The sequence below is a fragment of the Diceros bicornis genome, chromosome 5, assembly GCF_020826845.1.
Source record: "Diceros bicornis minor isolate mBicDic1 chromosome 5, mDicBic1.mat.cur, whole genome shotgun sequence".
Taxonomy (NCBI): Eukaryota; Metazoa; Chordata; class Mammalia; order Perissodactyla; family Rhinocerotidae; genus Diceros; species Diceros bicornis.
Window position 1 is genome coordinate 28870575 of NC_080744.1, and position 22913 is coordinate 28893487.

The following is a 22913-nucleotide window of genomic DNA, read 5'->3' on the forward strand; positions in this document are numbered from 1 at the left end:
GAGTAAGTTTCTGATGTCTTACTAAGTAGATAGTGATAAATACTTTTCATTTATGAAGGATAGACACATAAATGTGTTGACAATGCACAAAGACGTGGAGGTTTCAAGTCAGAAACTTTGGGATGGAAGATAGAAGATAAATTCCTCTCCTTGAATGTATTTGAGGAGAAGAGCAAACTCTTCTGTAGGCTTAGAGAGTTAATTTTATAAATGGGCAGCAAGTATGTTACATTAGCCTCAGGGTTTTGTTTGTAACTTTTTATTAATATTAAGGGGTGAAATGGATCTTGGAGGGAGGACCTTCTTTAGCACTGTAGTCCCAGTTGGTATTGCGTAGTAGGGAAGTTCTTTCCTCAGGGAGTTTTGGGCTCTTGTCTGAGGCTTCCCAAGGGTAGCCTCAAAGTTTGTGGAGCCAAGAAATCATGGCTCCTTGAGTCCTAAATTGTGGGCAACTCTTCCTAGCTCAGTCTTTCCTGAGTCGCTTACTGCCAAGTCCTGCTGCTTTCCATGAATGAAGGCAATGGGGCATGTCAGGCCCCTGGACAGCATCTCCAGCCAGGTCATGTGGAGGGCCCCAGGGCAGGCTGACCAAGGGATGACAGGTAGGCTCCTGTTATGGAAGGCAGTGTGAGGCATGGAACATGTTCCTCAGTTTTTCTAGCCATCAGACTAGCCCTGCCCCTGGGATCTACACCCCTGCAGTTTGGAATTTTCCCAGACTCACATTACTATGGGGGCAGCATCCTGGGAATATTGCCATAGGACTTCATGAAGACACATGTGCCACTCCATCTACGTGGTTAGGAAGAACGGGCAGAAGACAAGGTGAGTGCCATTATCAGTTCCTACTCTGGGACAGTTGCCCCACTGCTGGCCCTGTTCATGTGTACCTGCTTTTGGTTCCCCTGTAGGTCCTGCTCAGAGATGTAGCCCGAAGGATCAGGAGTGTTGAGAGAGGTAGATTCCAGGTCCCCCTTTGGTGGTGGCTTCTGCAACCAGTGTAAGGCCACCAAGTCTTCAAAAGCCTTTTGGCTACAGAGAAAAGAAACCTCAGATTCAGCAAGAAGCAGAGAGTGTCTGTCGTCCCCTCAAATTTCTGTCCTGGGGGATTTAGGAAAAATAGGGCTTCTTCACTCTTCAGTTTTTCTCTATTTTGCTGCCTAAACTCTTGAGTTTCTTTCAAACTGGTAACCATAAACCCATTCAGATGTAGGTAGAGACTACATCTACTCTGTTGCAGCCAGAACTCCCCACTGCAGTCCTCTTTCATCAGACTTCAGCTCCTCCTCTCTCTCTCCCACTTTGCTTGCCAGAATAATCAGTTAAGTTATAGCTTGTCTCACACTTGCAACCTTACGTTCTTAGCTCTGAAGAAGGAAGACAGGAAGGGAAGAAGTGTATGGGGTAGCGGGCTGGTCCTGACCTCGTCTCTTGAGGTTTGCCCGTGAGCTCAGGTAGTACAGTCACATGTTGGAAGCCAAGCCTGAACCTTCTGAGGAGGGAATGTGTCCTAGGGCAAGACAAGAGAGGAACTGGACATTTTGCCTACATTTCCCAGCTCCTTTCCTATCCCTCCATCTGTAGCAAGTGACCCAATACCCTCCCCTCCCCTTCCTGTCTTTAGGCCATAACCTTGGGTTTTCGTGAAGTGCTCACTCTTTGTGTTTCTCCTCCAGCTGCTCAGGGGGACTGCTCACAAAAACTCGTACAGGACATCGAGCCCATTTTTTTGTGTGTGTCAGTACATAGGGGATCAGCATAGTCAGCCCTGTGAAGATAAGAGGAGAGGAAATGGGCAGCCTCCCTGCCCGCCTTCTCTTCGGAACTGGGAAAGGGAGCAAAGTGTGAAGGCCTCTGAGGTGGGAGGAAGGCATTGGGTACTTTGTAAATGCAGAGTTTGTTCTCAAGTCCTCCCTGGTTTTTATATCCCCATCCTCCCTTTCCTGTTCTCCTCTGGAACTTGGAGAAGAGTTGGGGCTTTTTAGGGAGCCATAGAGTCTCTACCTCCATCCTCACAGAGCCCGTACAGGTCCAATGTCCACCGGCCCTGCTTGGACTGCAATGAGGTTTGAGGCTGCCGGTGTAAGGATACTGCCCAAGAAGAGAGAGGAAAAGAATGAGACAGATTCCTTATCCAGCTGAGCAATTGCTCCCAACTCAATATCATACCTTTCCCTCCCAGAAGAAAATTGTTGCTATCCCAGAGAAATGTCACGTGGCTTCTCTCTCCATTGACTAACCACACACCCTTTTCTGTTCATTTTACTGGGTGCTTATTTCTTCTCTTCCCCATCGCCTAACTCTGTTTCAGGATCTGTTTTAAGATTGGTCTCCTCTTCCTTCTGAGTATCCATTCCTATGGAATCCAAAAACCTTGGGTTTACTGGGAAAGGTGGGGGGTATAATACAAAACAATGTTGTCTTTTTGCATCCTTCCTCGAGCCACCCATTCAGTGTGGACACCCCAAGTGCAAGCTAGTTAGACGTGAGGTAGTATCAGAATTGGGGTAGTGCCAGAAAGCTTGCTCTGGAATTAGACCACCCCCTCCTGGCACACCCATCCTGCTACTTTGTATCTCTAGATCCACATTTCTCCCACCTGATTAAGATACCTTTAAAGCTTTCCCTCCTCCCCTAAGGTTTCAGGAGAACTAAATATATAGGTAGGGTCTTCAAAGAAAAATTCATTTTTCTCACATTCTGGTACCTGATTCTCTTCGGTCTCAAGCCTTGGTAACAAACCAAGTGCACTTACCTCCTGTGTCTGTCATTGACAGCCAATTTCTATACCTCCTACACCTTATCGTTCTCTTAGGCCCATCCTTTTCAACTCACCTTGAGCTTGATGTTGGGTAGCCAGGCTTAAGCCACCTTGCATCCTTAAGAGGCAGATGCCATAGTTGTAGTCAAAGGCATCACTTTATGGGGGTAAAAAAGAGATTAGGAGCAAGAGCTGAAGAGAGGGGAGCTCCCCTTCCTGGTAACACAGGTACTCCTGGGCAGCTGGAGGGAACAGGGCTTCACCATAAGGATATTTCCTCTTCCTCTGGTTCCTGATCATCTCTAAGCCCATCTTCACCTTTCTCCCAACACTTACTGAAGAATGCTGACATAGTCCTTCACAGCTGATATCGGCACCTCCTGCCAATTTTGCTTATATCCCCAAACCAGCAAATTGGGCTTCAGCTGGCCCAAACCTGCAACCTGAAAGGAGAGGCAATGAGGAAAGAAGGGGATGTAGTACACTGGGCAGGGGTGACAGAAGTGATGCAGTTTGGCAGGCTGACCTGCATGAGGCTCTGGGCCCCAGAATGTAGCCTGGGGGCAGATGTGACTGTGTAGCATGAACGAATCTTCTGGACATTTACTCAATTGACATGATTCTCAGACTCTTGAATGGCTTGGGGACCCTCAGAGGAGGAGGCAGAAATGTAGGCTGGGGACTGTCCCTCCCTTAAGGCATCCTTCTGCCTGCCCCTCGCTGCTTTCCAAGTTCTCTGAGCTCCCTGTTGATCAACTTACCTATTGATCTCCCCTTTCTCTTCCCTCTAGTATGGAGCCTCGCTACCTCAGTCCCTTCCCACTGAGAGTCCATTCCCACTTCACTTACCAAGACCACATTCCCACAGGTCATGAGACTCATGTTCTTGGTGAAGTCCCCCACAAAATCCACCAGGGTTGGATGCTGGTTGGGGGGCCACTTAGCACCAGGCACCGTGGCCTATGGAGAAGAAGGCAGGGTTAGTGTTCAGAGCTGTGATCAGCTCTTCCCCACCCATTGGGGGATTTTAGGGAGAAACCAAGAGTATTAGAGAGGCTTCTCTGTCTCACTACATGATGAGGGAAGCTGGGAATCCTGGTTCCTGTGGCATCTGTCCTGCTATGGAGCACCCCTTCCTCAGTCCTACTCTCTCTATCCCACTAGAATTCTGTTCCCTTCCTTTGCCTCCAGGTTTTAGGAAGCTGGTTTCCTTTTATATCCACAGCAGGGACTACAAACTCAAAAGCCTGCAAGAATCAATCATATAATATCAAAGAATAAAGTGGGCCAGGTGGGAATAGTGGAAAATTGGAGAGAACCTTCCCTGTCCTATGTGACAGCAACTAAGTGTGTTATGTGGGGTGGAGGCCCAGGACTACCAGATGCATATTAAAATTTGGCAATTAATTTTAAAAATTGTAAACACTGTCCAATCTGAACAAAAATCATTTGCCGGCAAAATCCAATCCAGAGGCCACCAGTTTTCAACCTGTGTTCTAGAGACTACCTCACCAGAAGTTCCTGACGTGGTCCTGCACATTGGTCAGGCTCTCTAAGTAGGACAGCGCCACATGATAAGTACCCACCTGGAGAGCCCCAGTTCACATCTGTGCAGAGGAAGGGGTGGTGCAGAATGGTTAGAGGTGGGGCCTCACTTGTCAGGTAAGAGAGGAAACAAGATTTACTGTTGGTAGTTCTGGGTTTCTTACAGGGTCAGCCTCTTGCTGTAGGTCACTCCCTTACCCACCTGCCCACTTACTCACCAGGTTTCCTGTGGAATGTATAGAGAAGCAGCAGGAGGATAAGCAACACAGCAATGAGTGCTGCCCACCAAGTGAGGAGGAACATGATGAGCAGGCAGAGCAGAGAGCCCAGGAGGGAGAGCCAGGGACTATACCAGTGGAAGGAAGGGTGCCAGCCTGCAGGGGAGAGTGAATGCAGCCCATCCCTTATCCAAGCCTTGGTACCACCCACCCTTGCACCCCAAGGATGTTCCTCCAGCCCTGGGCCTGACCCCAACACCTGCCTACACTAACCAGGCAACTGGCTAAGGGAGGCACAGAAACAGCCAAAGTTGACCAGGGCATAGGAGCAGAGGAAAAAGTTGGAGCAGTGGTGTTCAGATCAGCTTTGGGAGAGATGAAAGGTCAGAGGGTCAGTCTCCAAACTGGAGCCGTGGGATCTGGGTCTGGAGAGTCAAGGACATCATCTTCTGGCTTCCCTTTCCCCACAGTTTCTATTCCCTACTCCCCACTCCACCTTCCACACACACCACCACCACCACCAAGTTAGCAGAAGTTTCTGTCCACTTTCAGGACTAGAGAGATAGAAAATAGGCTTTAGGGTCAGGCCCTAAAAGCCAAAGCTAGGGCAGTGGGGGGAGTGTGGGGACAAGTGACTTAATGAAGCCCGATGGAGGGGGCGAAGGAGGAGTACTCACCAGTAAGGATGAAACCTACAGCAATGAGGAAGGTGGACAGATAGCCTCGCAGAGGTTCATGGTTCTTGACATAGCCTTTCCCGAAAAAGCCAATGACTAGGTATAGTTTATCCTGGCACAGCCCCTATAAGAAGGCATGGCGATCATCGGGGTAGGGTCCCAGGAAGAAGGAGAATAATAGCCCCCTAGTCCTCTAAAGATGTCGAAGGGAGCGGGAAGCACAGAGGAAAGAGTTGAGGGAGCTTAGGGGCCTTAACAGGAAGAAACGATAGAAGGAGTAGAGTGTGGTCAGACCCCTTGGAATGTGGGATGGGAAAAACAGAGGAGGCAGATGGAAGAGTGACATCTTCCCCAAACTTTGCCTTGATTTACGGGCAGACTTTGAATTTTGCTGTGTGAACTTGGATCCTCTCTTAAACACCAGGCAATTACAGTCATCTCCATCTCCCTAAGTCACCATCTAACTCCTGGTTTGCTGAGACTGAGCCTTCTTTTGCTCGTCCCCAAAAATTATCCTCTTGGGATGGCCCTGTCTACTTACATTCTCTCCTTTCTCCCCCAAGCCTCTTGGTAAGATATTAACCTGGAAGACTTTGGGGGCTGAAACAAAGCAGAAAAGGGCAGAGGACAGAGTGGCACTGAAGACCCCAGCAGACGTCGGGGGTCTGAAGGCAGACACCATGCTCATGGCCTGAGGAGAAGGGCAAGCAGAGGCAGAAATCAATGCATTCCAGAAGCAATGCGTTCCACCCATATTTTCACCTAGCTTTCCCAGAAGTTGCAGGGCATATTAAATTTTATCCCATTTTGGAAGGTTTTACCCACCCACATGAATCCACTTATGTCATTACTGGTTTTTGAGCCTCTATGCCAGGCAATGGGCTAGGTAAGATTTATCTGCCTGCTCTTTCCCTCTGGTTCACTCACCTGGTAGTGATTAGAGAGCCCATGGAGGCAGGACCCTTCCTCTCGACAACTGCTGAAATCCCAGCTGTACTGGCGCTCTGGCCTCAGGCAGCTCTCATTCCACACACCCATGTCAGTCCTATTTCCTGAAGCATCTCGAATCATACAGGAGCCTGGAAATGAGATTGAGGACACACACTTCTTCATAGGGAGAGACCCCCATTCCAAAGCAGTAGGACTATCTAGGTACCACCAGTGCCAAAGAGGGGAATGGAAATGTGTGTGCATGAGTGGGGGACCAAATTTAATAGTCAAAGAACACCATAAAATTTATTAATGATATGAGGATGAGGACAAATGGTGAAGGAAGGGGGATGCTACTAGTAAACTACTTTTAATGTGATTGATGAATGCCTCTTGCTCATTTCATCACCTATACCCTAGCCCCTCAGAGAGGCACAAACCAGAGCTCCAGGTCACTCTGCACAGAAGGCAAGAGTAGAGGGCCTTACCAATGATGGCATAGACACCCAGGTAGGAAAGTGTGGTCCACATGATGGCAAGGAGGGTTCCTTTGGGGATAGCTGTAGCAGGGTCCTGAGAACAAAAGTTGAACCATTAATGGAGAGAGAAGAGAGGAGACAGAGAGTGTGCTCTGTGCCTGGACATCCTTCTCACCTTGCGGTCCCCAGAAATATTGGTCCCAGGGAGTATCCCAGTGGCTGAGGAGAAGAAGATGGAAAACATACCAAAGAAACTACCCCCTGGACCACGCCGCTGTGGGACCATATTTTCCAAGAAAACGCTTCCTACGTAAAAGAACAGAGAGAAAAGATGGAGTTTTGAGGAGCACTTCCTGGCTTCCCTTCATTCAGCCAAGATCATTTACCCAGTTTGGTGTCAGTAATTTAGGATAGGCTGGGAAGAATAAGGGAATTTTGTAAACTGGCCACCCCAGGGACTTAACGGGACTCTGAATTGTCTGATGTTCAACTTGCAAATGACATACAGAATCAGAAGTCAAGGGGTCTTTTCTGAGGAGCTTTGGGCTAATGATGTCCCCTGCTCCAAGGGGAGGTGACATTCTGAGGCATTCATTCCCTTTCAAACATTTCTCAGCCAGGTTCCCACTGTCTCACCGTGGTACCCAAAGAAGCCAGTGGCTTGTCGCCTGGGGTGTGGGGGGGGGGAGTGTCCCCAGCCGGTAGTTGATAAAAGAGAGGAGGGTCAAGAAGAAGAAGATCATCTGGGCCTGGAGTACCATGAGAGACAAAAAAAGAAAAAGAGAAATGTGAGTGGAAGGGGAGGAGTAACTGCTCCTCCGCCTCCTCATTCCTCATTCTCCTTGTCTCATCTTCACTCTCCTCTCCAATCCTCCAGTTCTCTCTCCCACCAGCCTCTTCCCATAAAAGAGTCTGGCTAACTGGATGTCTTTTTCCTTCTTGCTTCAAACCGCAAAGTGTCCCTTCCCATGCCAGAGGGGTGAATCTCAAGATTGTAAATATCTGGGAGCAAGAAACAGGGCATTTCTCATCTGGTAGTCTTGTCTAGTGCTCATCCCAGCAGATCCTCAGAATGAGTCCTCCTTACTTTCCCTTTGAGGAACTGATATGTGGAGTCTCTCCCAGCAGAACCGTCTAACTTCAGGTCTGGGTTCCTGAAAATCTGCTCTACCGGCTACATACCCACACACTCCTACAATTCCTCACATTTGGCCCCTCCCAGATCTGTTCAGCTGGCACCACCACCCCCTCAGCCTTCTCACCCCCACCTCGATTCCCCTGCACCTGCCTTAGACTCCCACTCCACACCGGCCAGCGCCACACCCAGAAGGATGGTCAAGATCACCATGCCCACCACCCGCAACTCATTTTCCAGATCCGTGTTCAGCAGCTACACCTCATGCTCCTGGAGCGGCAGAACACAGAGCTAGGGGGTCACAGAGACCTTATTGGCTGATTTGATGCCTCCATCTGATGCTTAAAATGAGTTGCCCAGGCTGGAGTCACAAAAAGTGCAAGCTGAGTGGTCAGCAAACTTGAGAAAATGGTGCACCAAGGGAGAGGATGGGCATTACAAGGGGCAGATCCGAAAGGGTCTCCACGAAGCCCACCGTGTGCATAGCCACAGCTACTGAGTTGGCAAAAGCGAAGATGATCCCTATGGAATCGCCAAGCTCCGGACCCAGGCTGCCTGAGATAAGGAAGTACTTGCCACCTGAATGGAGAGGAAAGAGGAGTCAGTCTGAGGTCTCAGCAATTCCTGACAGGACTGGGAGTCCTGAGAGAGAGGGTTATCGCAACAAACTCACCAGCCTTGATTTTGCCGTTGGTGGAGATGGCTGCAATAGACAGGCCGGTGATACTAGTGACTGAAGCCCAGAGCAGGATACTGAGCCATGTGAGCCCTGGAATGGGTATGGGAATGGGGCTCCTTTAATTCATTCAGGCTGTGGCGGGGAATCCCTTCCTACTGCCCAGCAGAGTCCCAAACTCATACCTATGCCGGCCTGAGCAGTGATCCAAGGCAGCCGCAAATAGAGGACGACGCCCCAGATGTTGAGCATGCAGCAGATCTGGAGGAGCAGAGCGGTGAGGGAGGAACCGAGGTAACTCTCAGGTCCCTCCTCTCTCCCTCAGCTGCTACCCTCCGAGAATTCCTCTGGAGTGAAGTTCTGTCTCCCCCACCTAGATCCCCACCCTTTGGAAACCCTGAGCTCCCGATCCGTTACCATGACTCCCCTGACCCAGTCGAAGTACAATGGGGCCTTGCCAGGCCTGGCTCCAGAATTCTCTGGATCATCTTCTTGGGAGTGCGGCTGTGCGCAAGGCTCCTCTGCAGAGGCGGAAGCCGCGCCATCCCCTGGCTGAAAGAGACAGCACAGACGCAGCTGAGATTCCAAGACCTCTCCCCATCCCCTTGTCAGCAACCAGGAGGACGGCTAACAGACCTGGAGGAGCTATTGGGAGAGATCAGACCCAAGGCTTTAATGGAGGGTGGACGGACGATGGCCCAGAACAGCGGGTTTTATCCAACCTTCAGGGGTTCACTGTGGGGAATGGGTCTTTCGGAGGCGGAGCCCCGCAGAGACTTCAGAGACAGGCGGCTGCGGCGGAGACATCCCAGGACCATAGAGTTAGCATAGAACCCAGAACGCGGTCCAGTGTCCTTGTCCTCGTCGGCGAGGAGAGGGCAGAGGCTGCACTGGGGTGAGTCTCCGCCAGACGGCTGTTCCTCCTCTTCCTGGCGGAGGCTCAAGGTGCTGGTCTCGTAGTCTCTCTGCCGGGAGGCCATAAGAAGAGGCCGAAACGTCTGAGCTGGGAGAGACGGTGCAGACTGGTCACTATCACCATCGCACTATTTTGGAGAGTGCAGTCCGCGTGTTGGGCTCGCCCGGAAAACGCTATCCCGGGTCGGAGAGGGTACCCAAATGGAGAAAGAACGGGGACAGCTCTGAAAACCAGAGGCGTGCTGTGCGGAGCAACCCAACTTCCCATTCCTCCCCAACGCGAACGCCGCCTCTCTCACCTGAGCCGTGAGGAACAATCTTGCTTCGCTCCCTGATTAAGCCCGCTTGTTGAGTCAATCTATCCAGCCTGGACTAGCCCTTTTATAGGCCAGGGAATCCACCCTAGCAGCCCTTGGCCAGTCCTACCTCCCAGGAGAGGGGAGGGAAGGGGCATTGCTGCGCTCTTTCCTAATTTCCTTCCCCATCAGGATACCTGGAACTGCAGTGAAAAGTGATTGCCCGGATTTAGGGGGTCTCAGAAGAAAGGGGTGTGGTCCCAGATAGAGGAAGTGGCCGTTGGTGTGCTGCCTCAAACAATGAGAATGCTTGCGCGCCCCCAGCCCATCCGTCCAGTCCAGGACTCCGGTCCCCGCAGCAGCTGAGATCGCCTGCACGTTCCGTTGTCTGGGCCTCATCCCAGCGACCAAGGTGAGGGTTAGACTCCTCCAGACTCTTCTGAAGACCCAGGATTGCGTTTAGCTATCTCACCACCGACCCCTCCTCGGGACAGGAAGGATATTCTGAGCTGGGGTGGGTCACCTAGGGTCCGTAGCCCTGATTCCTGCCCTTTCACCTTCCGCCACCCTCACCCCCGCCTTAGGTGGACCCAGCCGGGTTACGTTTACGTTTATGTCAGTACTGTGTTGTTCGCTTCAGGGTCCCAGCTTCATTGCACAGAAAAATCGACAGTCAAAGCCCAGGACTGACCCAAAACACACACTTCACTCTTCTCGCCCGGTTCTCGAGGGTCTGCGCAGTCTGGACTCTCTTTACCCGCCCCCTTCAGCCTGGTCAGGTGAACGAAGACTTTCTGGCCTGGCTCACTCCGTCCGATCCGCACATCCTCCTTGGCCTCCGAATTTGCCTCGTTCAGCACCGTGACCTACAGGTGGAAGAGGGGACGAGGTCATCTCGGGACCAGGCCCAGGGGATTGAGTGTCAGAGTTCGGGCACCCGGAGCCCAGCTCCTAGCCCGCCAGCACCGGCTATAATTAGCCGAGCGAGGCTACTGACCCGGATGCGGAGCGAGTTCCCTCTGCCTCGCGGTGCGAAGCAGAGCAGGCTCGAGTGAGAGGGCAAGCGGGACGACGGTGACTATTGGGATGGGGGCAAGATGGGAGGGGTACGGCCCCAGGTACGGGATCTTTACACATGCTACTTGAATTCTTCGCTGCACCTCCTGAATCCCATAGTTGCGCAGTATAGCCTAGCTGCTCGACCTTGGAATGGGGGGTGGGGGGGGTAGACTTGAAGTAGGGAGAGAGACTGACATGTCGCTGGGCTGGACGCAGGGGTTCCTCGGGCCTCCAGGTCCAGCTCTGCCCACCCCGCTCTTTCCTCTGCTCACCTGCAGCAACCTGGGCCATGAGCGTCTCGGACTCCGCACATCGTCCCTCGGACCCGGCGCGCGTCTCTCTTCCGGTCCAGACAGACGGCCTTGACCTCCCTTCGCCCGCCGCAAGAACCCCCTCCTGGCCTCCGTCCCCGGACGAGGATACCGGTTTGCCCTCCTTTCCTCTGGAAGAGCCTGGCTCCAGTCCCATGGCCGCAGGGAACCTTCCCTTTCCAGCCTTATCCCTGGAAGAAGAGGATGAGGACGAAGAAGACGCGGAGGAGCCCGAGGGGCTGTGCAGCGACGAACATCCGAGTCAGTTTTTCGCGGAGGCACAGCGGCTGCGGGAGCAGAGGTTGTTGCTGGACGAAGAGGTGTCAGTCGGGGGGCGAATATATGGGGTGCATCGGGTGATTTTGGCCGCAGTTAGCAGCCTCTTCCGAGACAGGCTGCTGGGCAGCGGGGGTCCGCGACCCCCCTTTAGCCTCGATGTGGACCCCGGGGCCTGGGAGGCCGTGCTGACCTTTGCCTATGAGGGGGTGCTGGGCCCCGCCCCGCTGGGGGATGTGCTGGTCGCGGCCGAGGCCCTGGGAGCGCCCCGGGTGAAGGCCGCCGCCCAGAGGAGACACCAGGGGGCTGGAAACGCCCGGAAAGATGAAAAGCAGCCCAGCCAGGCAGAGGAGCTGAGGGAGAACCTGCGCAGCATCGAGCTCCTATACCAAGAGGGCGCCGGGTGTGACCTGGAGCTGGAGGCAGGCGGCTGCCGGCTGCGGGGTGAGGGCCTGTGGAGCATTACATTACTGTAGGTGCATGTGCTACGGGAATGGTGTGTGCAAGCAGCAGGTGGTTTGATCCCTACCATAGGGGTTTTGATCCCTCTTGCAGTCAGAATTTCCCTGGGGTAGCCTTTGATGTCTCTCCTGACCCACTGAGAGTGGGGCATGCGCAGTTGAGTTGTTTTCCTCAGAGCACTGACAGAATTAGGCTGACCCTCCACGCTGTGGCTTTTCCTGTGCCCAGTAACAAGGGATTTCCAGCCAGCTGGCTGGAGCTAAGGGTATAGTCCGCGCCAGAAGAAGCAGCAGAAAGTGATTGACTCAAACAGGGATTAACCAAAGGCTCTTCTTGGCATCTCCTATTTAGAACACAGGAAAAGCCAGGGGAACACCGTGGAAAAACCTTAGAGCTACGCTTTCACCTAAGTGTGCTTGACACCGTGGCAGACATGGGTCCTACTGCTAATGAGCAAGGTCTGGTACTGTTTTGCCAAAATCTTAAGGCTACCAGGCCATTGCACTTTGAAGCTAATTCAGCTCATCACCAGGAAAGCTAAGGAAGGTTTAATAAATTGAATATTATTCAGATTCTCCTAACATTTAGTGAGGTACTGGCTACCAGGAATTTTTACCCATGCCACATCTTTTAATTCTCACTAAAACCTGTGAGGTAGGTGCCATTATCCCTAGGTGCAGATAAAGAACATTAAACCCAGAGATGTTGACTGGTGAGAACCAGGATACAAGCCCAAATCTACTAGCTTAGTCTGTTTTCACTAAGCCATGCATTGCCTCCTATGCAGCCAAACCAAAGACACATAAGACCTGGCAAATGGAGTTGAAGTGCAGACATATAATAGTTTAACATTAAAAGAGATTAGTGTAGAGATTATCTAGTTCAGCTCTTAAACTTTATTGATAAAGAAATCAGACTTGAAGACATGTCCAAAGTCACACAGCTACTGCCCATTAGAGGAATGACTGGGGCCCAAAGTGCCTCTGGGACTCCCAGAAGGAAAAGCATCCTGTCTTAGGCAGCTTGGGCTATTCTAACAAAAATACCATAGACTGGGTGATTTAACAGCAGAAATTTATTTCTTACAGTTTTGGAGGCCAGAAGTCCAAGATCAGAGTGCCAGCATGGTGGGGTTCTGGTTAGGGCCCTCTTCCTGGTTTGCAGAGGGCCACCTCCTCACTGTATTGTCACATGGCAGAGAGAGAGAGAGCATCTCTTTCACATCTCTTCTTATAAGGGCACAAATCCCTTTCATGAGGGCTCCACTCTCATACCTAATTACCTCCAAAAGCCCTACCTACAAATGCCATTACATTGGGGATTAGGGTTTCAACATATGAATTTTGGGAGGACACAAACGTTCAGTCCATAGCAGATCTCTGTTTGTTATCTGATAGCACTAGATGGAGGGGGAATTTAAAATTTCATAGTTATAAAATTCTCACTAGGGTTTGGAATTTACACATACTTATATCACTCCTTTCATTTCCCTAAGAAGCATTCCACTTAAAATTCCAGGGAATAATGATGAGTAAGAAGGGGAATACAAGTGATTGTGAGCCTTTTCACTGTTGGCTCTGAGCTATAGGTTGATTGATGATATGGAAGATGAGACGGCTTACCTGCTTCAAAGAATGCAGATTTTCTCAGGCAATGTATATGTGAAAGCTACCACTGATGTTTACTACTTGGGAAGCCCCGAGCCACCTACTGCTTAAAAAGACAACGGAAAGCCATATTGACATCACCTCCCCTCTGAGAGGTGAACGTGCCACAATTGGTCAAAGCAGCCTGAGGTTCATAAGCCTCCCTGAGAGCTTGGCCTTGTGTGATCTGCCTGAGAGGACTTCTAGAAGCATGTTCCCCCTTTTTTAATATGAAGCATTTCAAACACGTAACAGAGTACAGAGAATATTAAGATGAACACTCACTCAAACACTCATCACCCAGAATTGACAATTAACATTTTACTATATTTGCTTCATCTCTTTATTTAATTTATTTTTTGCTGAAGTTTAAAGTAAATCTATGACATTTCACTCATAAATACTTGAGGATGTGTCTCTTTAAAAAGAGGACATTTTCTCATAGAACCACAATATCTTTATTATATCTAACGGAGTTCACAATAATTCCTTAATATTGCCTGGTCCACTTTGAAATTTTCCCACTCATCCAAAAAATGTATCTTAGAGTTGGTTTGTTCACTCCAGGAGCCGATCAAGGACTCTGTTGTACTCAGATGTACGTCTCTTAAGTTTCTCTACTCTTGTATGGTCCTCTGTCCCCATTTTTATGACTTCACTTATTGAAGAAACAAGGTTAGTTATCCTATAGAACATTCCATTTTCTCGATTTATATGAATTTTCCCTCATGGTTTTGTTTAACTTGTTCCTTTAGCCTCTCAATTTCCTATAAACTTGAATTTAGATCTAAAGTTTTGATTAGATTTAGGTAAAGTACTTTGGTCAGAATTCTCCGTACTTGATGCCAAGTACCTCAAACTGAGTTACATTTGGAAGCATATGAGGTCTAGCTATTTAACAGCCTTTGTTAATAGGACAGTTTCAATGTCATGAGCGCCAAGCAGATGAGTGGGGTACTGATACACAAGTGTGCTCATTGCAGCCTGACACCAGTGACAGTGGATGGTGAAGATCTGCCCAGGCAACCTCTGCATGGGAAGAGAAAATAGATCACTTCCTTTCTCAAGGACTCAGTTTCCTTATCTTAAAAGGAGCAGTTGAACTAGATAATGTTGAAGGTTTCCAGTTTCAAATGTCATGATTCCATGAACTATACCGAGACATGGAGGCGGATGTGCAGAGAAAAGCTGGAATACATGGGAAATCTTAAGCACTCAATTTTGGACAAGAGGAGATGGCAGTTAGATGAGGTTGGGTCACAGCCATTCCCAAGTGTGGTACCACTTTCTGAGTAAAAGCTAACAAAATGGCTGATGTCAGTGGCTCTTACAACTGTAAAGGAAAGGACTTTATTCTGTGCACAATATAGAATGACCGACCTATACAAGTGACACATTGGTCTTTGCAGTTTATTTTGTGCCCCCTTTAGCAAATACTGTCTATAACATCTTCTCACCTTGACCCATCAAGACTCTTTTTCTAATTGACCTGGATCAAAAAGACTAAAGCAATGTTTATCAAAGTGTCTTCAGGCCACTAGCATGAGAATCATGCAGGGTGCTTGAAAATGTTAAAATACAAATTCCCAGGGTCGCCATCCAGACCTACTGAATTAGAATCAGGGGGATGGGTCCCTGAAACGTGCATTTGAACAAGCACCCCGTGGTATTCTGAGGCACACCACAGTTTGGCCTGTGGTCTTGGGTGGTTGGCCCAAAGTTGGGGTTGTGAAGTTGGGATAGTGCCTAGCAGTTTGCAACACTCTGCATCCCTCTCTGCTTCTCCCTCTTGCAGTGCACCGAGCAGCCCTGGCCTGTGGCAGCGAGTTCTTTGGGGCCATGCTCTTGAGCGGGATGAGGGAATCCCAGGGCACAGAGGTGTCTCTGCACACCATCTCTGCCCAGGACCTGCGACTCCTTGTCTCTTTTGCCTACTCCGGGGTTGTGCGGGGAACGTGGCCAGGACTGCTGAGAGCTGCCCAGGCTGCTCTACAATACCAGAGCTCTTCCTGCTTGGCCCTGTGCCAGAGAGCCTTGGCACGGGGCCTCAGCCCTGCCCGGTGCCTGGCCCTGTTCCCCATGGCTGAAACCCCTGGGTTGGAGAGGCTCTGGAGCAAAGCCCATCACTACCTCCTCACCCACATGCCCGCTGTGGCTTTGTGCCCCAGTTTCCCTTCTTTACCGGCTGCCTGCCTGGCTGAGCTCCTGGATAGCGACGAGCTGCACGTGCAGGAGGAGTTCGAGGCCTTTGTGGCTGCACGGTGTTGGCTAGCTGCCAACCCTGAGACCCAGGAGTCAGAAGCCAAGGCCCTACTTCGATGTGTCCGCTTTGGCCGTATGTCCACCAGGGAGCTGCGGAGGGTACGGGCAGCCGGGCTGCCTCCACCCCTACCCCCGGACTTGCTGCATCAGCTGATGGTGGAGGCTGAGGTTCCGGGTCAAGAGAGGCGGAGGGAGCCTGACCAGGCACTGGTAGTGATTGGTGGGGATGAGATGAGATCAGACATGGCCATGACACAGCCATCCCGAGGAGTGTGGTGGGCCCGGGCCTTCCGCTGCGGCGTGGGACTGGTTCGAACTGTGGAGTGGGGCTGGCTGCCTGCCCTGCCTGCCCCAGGGCGCTTCCGGCATGGGGCTGCGAGCCTGGCGGGAAGTGAACTCTACGTGTGTGGGGGACAGGATTTCTGCAGCCGTACCAACACCCTGGCTTCAACTCTCAGGTATGGGCCCCCGAGAGTGGCAGGCCCCAAGGAGGGCAGCGGAGGGAAATTGCTGGTCCGGGCAACCACAGACTCCTAGGGTCAGTCTTCCCATCTCTTGTCCCGCTGTGTCCAGGTGGGACCCCAGTCAAGAGGACTGGGAGGAGATGTCACCTCTGTGCCAGGCTCGGAGCTTGTTTCCCCTGGTGGCACTGGATGGACTACTTTATGCCCTGGGTGGACGAGACAATGGTGTTGCCCTCAACTCTGTGGAGACCTATAACCCTGAGCTCGATGTGTGGAGGTGAGCAGGGAAGGGGGTGTTTCTAAGCATCAGGGAGAGAGTAGGGGACTTGGAAGAGAAGGAGAGTTGAAGATGATTGTTGCCTGATCATGTGCCTGTTCTCCCTTAGGCTAGCACCTGCACTTCCTGCACCATGCTTCGCTCACGCAGCTGCTGTTTTGGAGGGCCGATTGTTCGTGAGCGGTGGCTGCAGCGGGACTGGCCAATACCTGGCCTCATTGCTGCACTATGACCCCAAACTTGAGAAGCCGGGGACATTTCTGAGCCCAATGGGGGTACCTCGGGCTGGCCATGTCATGGCTGCTCTGGGAGGGCGGTTGTATGTAGCAGGTGGGCTAGGTGAGACCGGAGACCTGCTGAGCTTTGAGGCCTATGAACTAAGGACTGATAGCTGGTCTCACCTGGCCCCCCTGCCCTCCCCCCATGTGGGGGCTGCAGGTGCCGTGCTGCAGGGGGAGCTACTGGTGCTGGGGGGCTACAGCCACCGTACTTATGCCCTCTCCCACCTTATTCATGCTTACTGTCCTGGCCTGGGCCGATGGCTCTGCCTGGGAACTCTGCCAAGACCTCGGGCTGAGATGCCTGCCTGCATCCTGACACTGCCCACTGTGCAGCACATAGCTTTGGTTCCCACGCGGCACCAAACCAAACCTGCAGGGTGAGGGGGGAGTGGCAGTGGATGAGGGGAGGAAAGGATGAGAAACATCATGAGAGAAGGACAGAGTTATGGGAGGAGGAAGAGAAGGCTTTATTCATAATAGCATTTTATTCTAGCACAGTGCTTTACAACTCGTAAACTGCCTTTCTATATGATCTTCATTGAGGAAAAGGTGGCTGCAGAATTCCTGGGGAAAGGGCATGGGCTGGAGGAGGATGCGGCTGATTACTTAGGCAAGGAGAGGAGACCCAGGAGCAGCTCTGCGACGTTTAGGGAACCTGGCATGACTCTTGGTGGGGAAGGTACATCTGGCTGGAAAGACAGTCAAGAAGCTCCAGTAGCCAAGGTGTAGGGGCCATGAGAGGATAGTCAGAAAAATGATGATTCTGACCCATGGATCAAGGAGAAAAATGTGGAAAGGCCATCCAGGAAAGAGTTTGAGGAGTGTAGAGGGAAGGACTGCACTTGCTGAGCCCTTCCCTTTTCCAGGACTAGCTCCTCTCTGCTCTCCCATCCCTGGGAGGCCTAAACCCTCTGGACAGTATTCTTTCTCAGGTAACTCGTAGGCCCAGACTAGGATTTCCTCAGCACAGACCCCGCAGGCTGCCCCTAAGAGCCTCTTGGTTTTCACTCTGAAGCAGAAGTTCCTGTCTGGTCGTGGCACAGCACGGAGACTGAGACGCCGGGGTGATGAGGTGGGAGCGCTGCATGTGGGGAAGACGAGGAGGGTGGAGGGAAAGGAGGGAGGCGTCCATGGTGGAAAACGGGTGATACAAGGTTTTCGGGGACAGACTGGAAGAAGTCAGAAGCCTGAATGACTTCTTTCCTTCCCTTTGGGGTGAATTGAGGGATCATGAGTGAAAACAGGGCAGTTGTGGTGTGAGGCCCTAGGTTGTGAGAGGAAGTGGCAGAGAGAAGAGTAAGAGGCAGAGAAGATCCAGAAAAATGGTTTTCTCCCTCTCTGTCCCTTTCCTCCAGAGTTTTTTGAATCTATTTCCCTTTTTCTTGGCTGGGGAAGATTGAGTCAGATGCTTCCTCCATCCTGCTCTTCCTTTTTTTCTTCTTCTTCTTCTTTCTTTTCTCCTTTCTCCCTGACAGTTATTAATTTCCTACTATTCAGGCACTATATGAGGCTCTGAGGATACAAAGTTCAGAGAGCTGCTGATCAGCAGACAGACTTGTAAACAAATACAAGTCCTACAGTGGACTTAGAGCTGTGGACACTCACCTCATACCTCTCATACCTCAGATTTAGAGGTTCGAGAGCCCAGAGGATGGTGGAGAGAACTCTGCCCAGGGAAAGCTTCTGGGAGGGAAGGCATCATCAATGGTTGTCGTTTGAACTGGCTGTTGAAGGCTGCCCAGAAACTCTCCAGTCAGAGAAGGAAGAAGGCATTCCAGTTGGAGAAAAGAAGCAAGTGGGGCATGTAGTGCCCTGAGTCTCCATAGCAAAAAGGAAGTCAGTATTCCAGAGGCTCTTCAGAGAATTCTGCTGCTGCTGTCAGCCTACTGTCTTCTCTGGGGCCTTTCTGAAGACAATGGCTTTCGCTTAACAACGTTAAGTGAACAACTCCCCTAAATCTTTCCTATCTGGTAGTTTCATTGCTGACCCCTGAGCAGCCCAGGGCAAAGAAAGGCCAGGTCAATTTGCTATTGCTATTGCTTATTAAGATCCTCATGCTCTAAATATGAGATGAAGGAGACTCCCTTGCAACTTTCTTCTTCCTGTCCCGCAGGTACTTGACATGTTTTTGTTTATTTTTTTGAGATTTCATTATTTTATTAAGTTTTGTTCTATATTTATTTAGGAACATAGTTGAAAATGAGTAGGGGTAAGTAGGATATATAAGAGAAAAGAGAAGAAATATTGAAGAAGACAAGAAAGAAGGAAATTAGAGGCACTGAGAAACTACAGGGATTGAGTCTTTAGGGTGAACTTCGGTGAACATGTTCTTTGTGATTTGTATACAAAGACAGGCTTAAATAAAGGTTTCACCATGATTGAATTCTTCTTTTATGACTCTCTGTATTATAAAAATCACTCAAAATCCCCTGTAATTTGGCTTCTTTCTTCACCACACAACCGCCCTCCCTCACTGTGACCATGACCTACTTCTCAACAAATCAAATGATCTAAGGCCATCTTCATTCTCCTTCACCTTTCTGCGGGAATTGACTGACTTGAAAACAGGTGCTTACCCTCAAAATTTCTCCTCCCCTGACTCCAGAGGTAGCACGCTCTCTTGGGCTTTCTCTTCTTTCTCCAATGCAGAGAGGTGGCAGAAAGCCAAATCATCGTGTCCCCGAGGGTGTGGCTCCATCTCAGGTGAAGCTGACAGCCCAGGGTCTAAAAGTATGCAGATGGGGTTAGTTAGTTGCAGAAGTCTCTAGTTTTCATTATTTAGTTTTTTGTTTTTTTGTTTTTTTTGCTGAGGAAAATTCACCCTGAGCTAATATCTGTGGCCGATCTTCCGCTATTTTGTACGTGGGTCACCCGCCACGATGGCCACAAGTGGTATAGGTCCACACCTGGGAACCAAACCCAGGTCCCTGAAGCAGAGTACACCAAATTTAACCACTGCCACTGGAGCTGGCCCATTATTTAGTTTTTAAATTGAGGATGGAGTGAAAAGAAAGGAGGAGTTCTCTGATTTGAAGCAAGACACTAGTCGAGGGTCTATTCTTCAGTGAGAGGCGCCTGATGTAGGCCAAGAAACAAGTTGTGGCCCTCGTCCTAGCCAAGTGGACTGAGATTCGGGGTAGTATTTTGACCCCAGAAGGGAAGCGGAGTGAGACTCAGGAATTGGGACAGAAACCATTTCCTACAGAATGGGCAGTCATGGCAATCCAGGACTTAGGCTATTGTGTGGTGAATGTTAGAGGCCCAAGATTCTTATCTTTGGTCAATCAGATAATGAGCCAAGGTGTTTTATATACTTAGCTCCCCCCACACTCTTCCTTCAGGCTCCTTTGTAGGTGAGGGTGGAATTTCTACTATTGCTCCCATCTTTTCAAGACTGACTCAGGAACTGGATAGGACTCGGCATGCAGGGTAATGTTTAGTACCAATAAGTGCGTTGGCTATGTGGGTCCTTTATCTATCCCGCTTTACGCTCCTCTTCAGAAAGTCACCTCTCCTCTATCTCAAGCCTTAATGACTCACCTGGGTTCTAGTTTTATTTTTTTCATGAGCCCTCACCTCCACTTGGATGTACCACTATCCTCAGTTCAGACTCATCCCGCTTTGCTGGCACCATCATTTCCCCTTTTTCCTAGTAATCATCTTGAGCTTGTTCTCCCCTTATCTTTTTTCTTCACGTGACTTATCATGTAATTCTGACCTATTGAAATAAAAACCTAATTGGTCTCTTCTCCCAATATTTTCTCTATCAGATATATTATATGTATTATATCCTGGACACCTGAAAGATTGATAGCAGAAATATTTAAAAATGAAAAAAAAATAGGAAGGTAAAAGTCACATGAAAATCCTACTAGCTGCAAAACCAAGCACCATCATTTACCCAGAAAGATGGTCCGGGCTGTAAAAGCAACAAAGTCCAACCAAAAGAGTGAAAAACTGCACAGACATATTGTTTAATAGAATCACGGTCTTTCAGGTTCAGAGATTTTGGAGATCATGTAATTCAAACTCTTCTTTATTTATTTTAACAGTTTTATTTATTTATTTATTTATTTATTTATTTGTGAGGAAGATCAGCCCTGAGCTAACATCCATGCTAATCCTCCTGTTTTTGCTGAGGAAGACCGGCTCTGAGCTAACATCTATTGCCAATCCTTCTCCTTTTTTTTTCCCCCAAAGCCCCAGTAGATAGTCGTATGTCATAGTTGCACATCCTTCTAGTTGCTGTATGTGGGACACGGCCTCAGCATGGCTGGAGAAGCGGTGCGTCCATGCACGGCCGGGATCCGAACCCCCTTAGCGGGGCGCGCACTTAACTGCTAAGCCACGGGCTGGCCCTCAAACTCTTCTTTATACAGTGTAGGAAGCCAAGGCATGTGGCACCGTCTGGATAATGAAGAGGAAGGCTTTTCAAGAGAGCAGTCTCTAAGTGTCATATCTGTACCTAAGGACCAAGAGTGTTATTACAGTCATGAGCCCTGGAGTTTGGGATAGTCCTAAGGACCTCTAGGCACATTTGGAAAAGTGTGCCCTGGTAGTCTGTAAATCAAGTTCCCAGGCCACGTCCTTTTAGATCAGGTAGCTAGATGATGCCAAACAAGGTGGGCAATGTGTTGTAGTGACAAGCCCCTGAGACCGTGAGTGCCATACAGAGGATATAAGGTTTATCCCCAGCTACTCCAGCCTGACATTGCTCCTGAGCGAGGGATGTGGGTTCATCTGGACTCCAGCTGCAGCCAAGGCATTTAGGGGGCTAAAGGTCTTCTAACTGTATACCAGCTTGACTCATCACCAGAGGGGCAATCTGAACCCCAATGCATACTTTTTAAGCATACTGTTACTGACGAAAGCCAGCTCTCTCTTAACAGGGGAAGAACTGATTGCTTGAGATTATAGCTGACATTGTTTAAGTGCTTGCTATGTACTAGGCAGTGTGCTAAGTGCTTTATATACATTATCTCATTTAAATGCCAATACGACCCACAAAAAGTAGGTGCTATTATTATCTTCATTTTATTTATTTATTTTTTTTTGGTGAGGAAGATTGGGCCTAAGCTAACATCCGCTGCCAATCTTCCTCTTTTTAGCTTGAGGAAGATTGGCCCTGAGCTAACATCTGTACTAATCTTCCTCGATTTTATATGTCGGTTGCCGCCACAGCATGGCTTGACGAATGGTATGTGTATGTCTGTTCCTGGGATCCGAACCAGGGAACCTGGGCTGCCAAAGCAGAGCGTGCTGAACTTAACCACTATGCCACTGGGCTGGCCCCCTATTCTCATTTTAGATAAGAAAACTGAACCTCAGAGGAGTGAATTTACTCACCCAAGGTCACACTGTTTGTAAGTGTTGAACATGTATTTAAACTCAGGTAGAAGGACTTCTGAGCCTACTTTCTTTATTATGCCACCTCTTCAATGTAGATCCACCTCCACAGAGTGGCAGGCTTTATTCCTGAAATTCATACTTGAACTCTACAAGTGGGAGCAGTTAGAGGGTATAAATGGCAGTGGAGGCTTAGAGACACTGTCCTGAGGAGTCTAACATCCAACTTCTGTAACACATCCTAGCTGTGAATTTCAAAGAAGCTCAGCCAGGGCAACGGATTCTTCCTTCCAGTAATCTGTTTCATTTAGTAGGATGTGTGGAGCCAGGGACTGTTACAAGTATGATACACCAGGTGAAACTTTTCAAATGGAGGCCCTTGACTGGGCCCTTTACAGTATCAGCATCATCTGATCTTACTGCAGACTCAAGGACCAGTTGCTTGCTGCATTCAGGGTTTATGAGATTATTTACCTTATTTCCTTCTGCAGCCTACGTCACACAGCTCATCAATAGCAGAGCAGGATTTAAACATAGATCTGTTGGACTCCAGAGTGCACGTTGAATTACTATACTATATTATACCATCTCCACCCCATCTTAGATTACTCTAAATGGTGGCCAAGTATTCCAGGGACTATCCTAGTTCCCATATTTTGTTTCATTATTCCTCCAAGCCATTAAAATGTTCCCCCAAGTCCACTATTTTGACATCCAAAGTTTCCTTCGAAATGCCCTGTCCACCCAGAAGCAGCACTCAAATCCTATGTGAGATCAGGTGTCCTGATCATGTTTTAATATGATTACTTTTTTGACATGAGTCTGTACTCCTCAGGCAGGCCCCATCTTCCAAGATGTGTGGACTGCTGACACACTTTTTAATGTGTTCATGAAAAG

The 22913-nt window shown here is 49.6% G+C and overlaps 2 protein-coding genes across 2 annotated transcripts; one reads left to right on the forward strand and one right to left on the reverse strand.

Moving 5' to 3' along the window:
• Positions 1 to 1620: 1620 nt before the first annotated feature.
• On the reverse strand, positions 1621 to 10516 carry LOC131405838 (solute carrier family 12 member 3-like). The gene is given in 25 exon segments (XM_058541072.1): positions 1621 to 1768; positions 2005 to 2091; positions 2836 to 2918; positions 3098 to 3204; positions 3288 to 3410; positions 3611 to 3690; positions 3693 to 3721; positions 4274 to 4351; positions 4353 to 4368; positions 4525 to 4680; positions 4798 to 4873; positions 5176 to 5325; positions 5785 to 5892; positions 6129 to 6280; positions 6620 to 6704; positions 6786 to 6916; positions 7247 to 7295; positions 7297 to 7359; positions 7899 to 8015; positions 8185 to 8324; positions 8419 to 8514; positions 8607 to 8682; positions 8839 to 8973; positions 9144 to 9424; positions 10242 to 10516. Coding segments are annotated over 24 exon segments (2511 nt in total). The 5' UTR covers positions 9402 to 9424; positions 10242 to 10516; the 3' UTR covers positions 1621 to 1652.
• Positions 10517 to 10906: 390 nt separating this feature from the next.
• KLHL33 (kelch like family member 33) lies at positions 10907 to 17486 on the forward strand. Its single transcript, XM_058540392.1, has 4 exons — positions 10907 to 11722; positions 15182 to 16106; positions 16222 to 16389; positions 16499 to 17486. Exons 1-4 carry the CDS (start codon positions 10981 to 10983, stop codon positions 17049 to 17051), a joined length of 2388 nt encoding a protein of 795 aa, XP_058396375.1. The 5' UTR covers positions 10907 to 10980; the 3' UTR covers positions 17052 to 17486.
• Positions 17487 to 22913: the final 5427 nt, after the last annotated feature.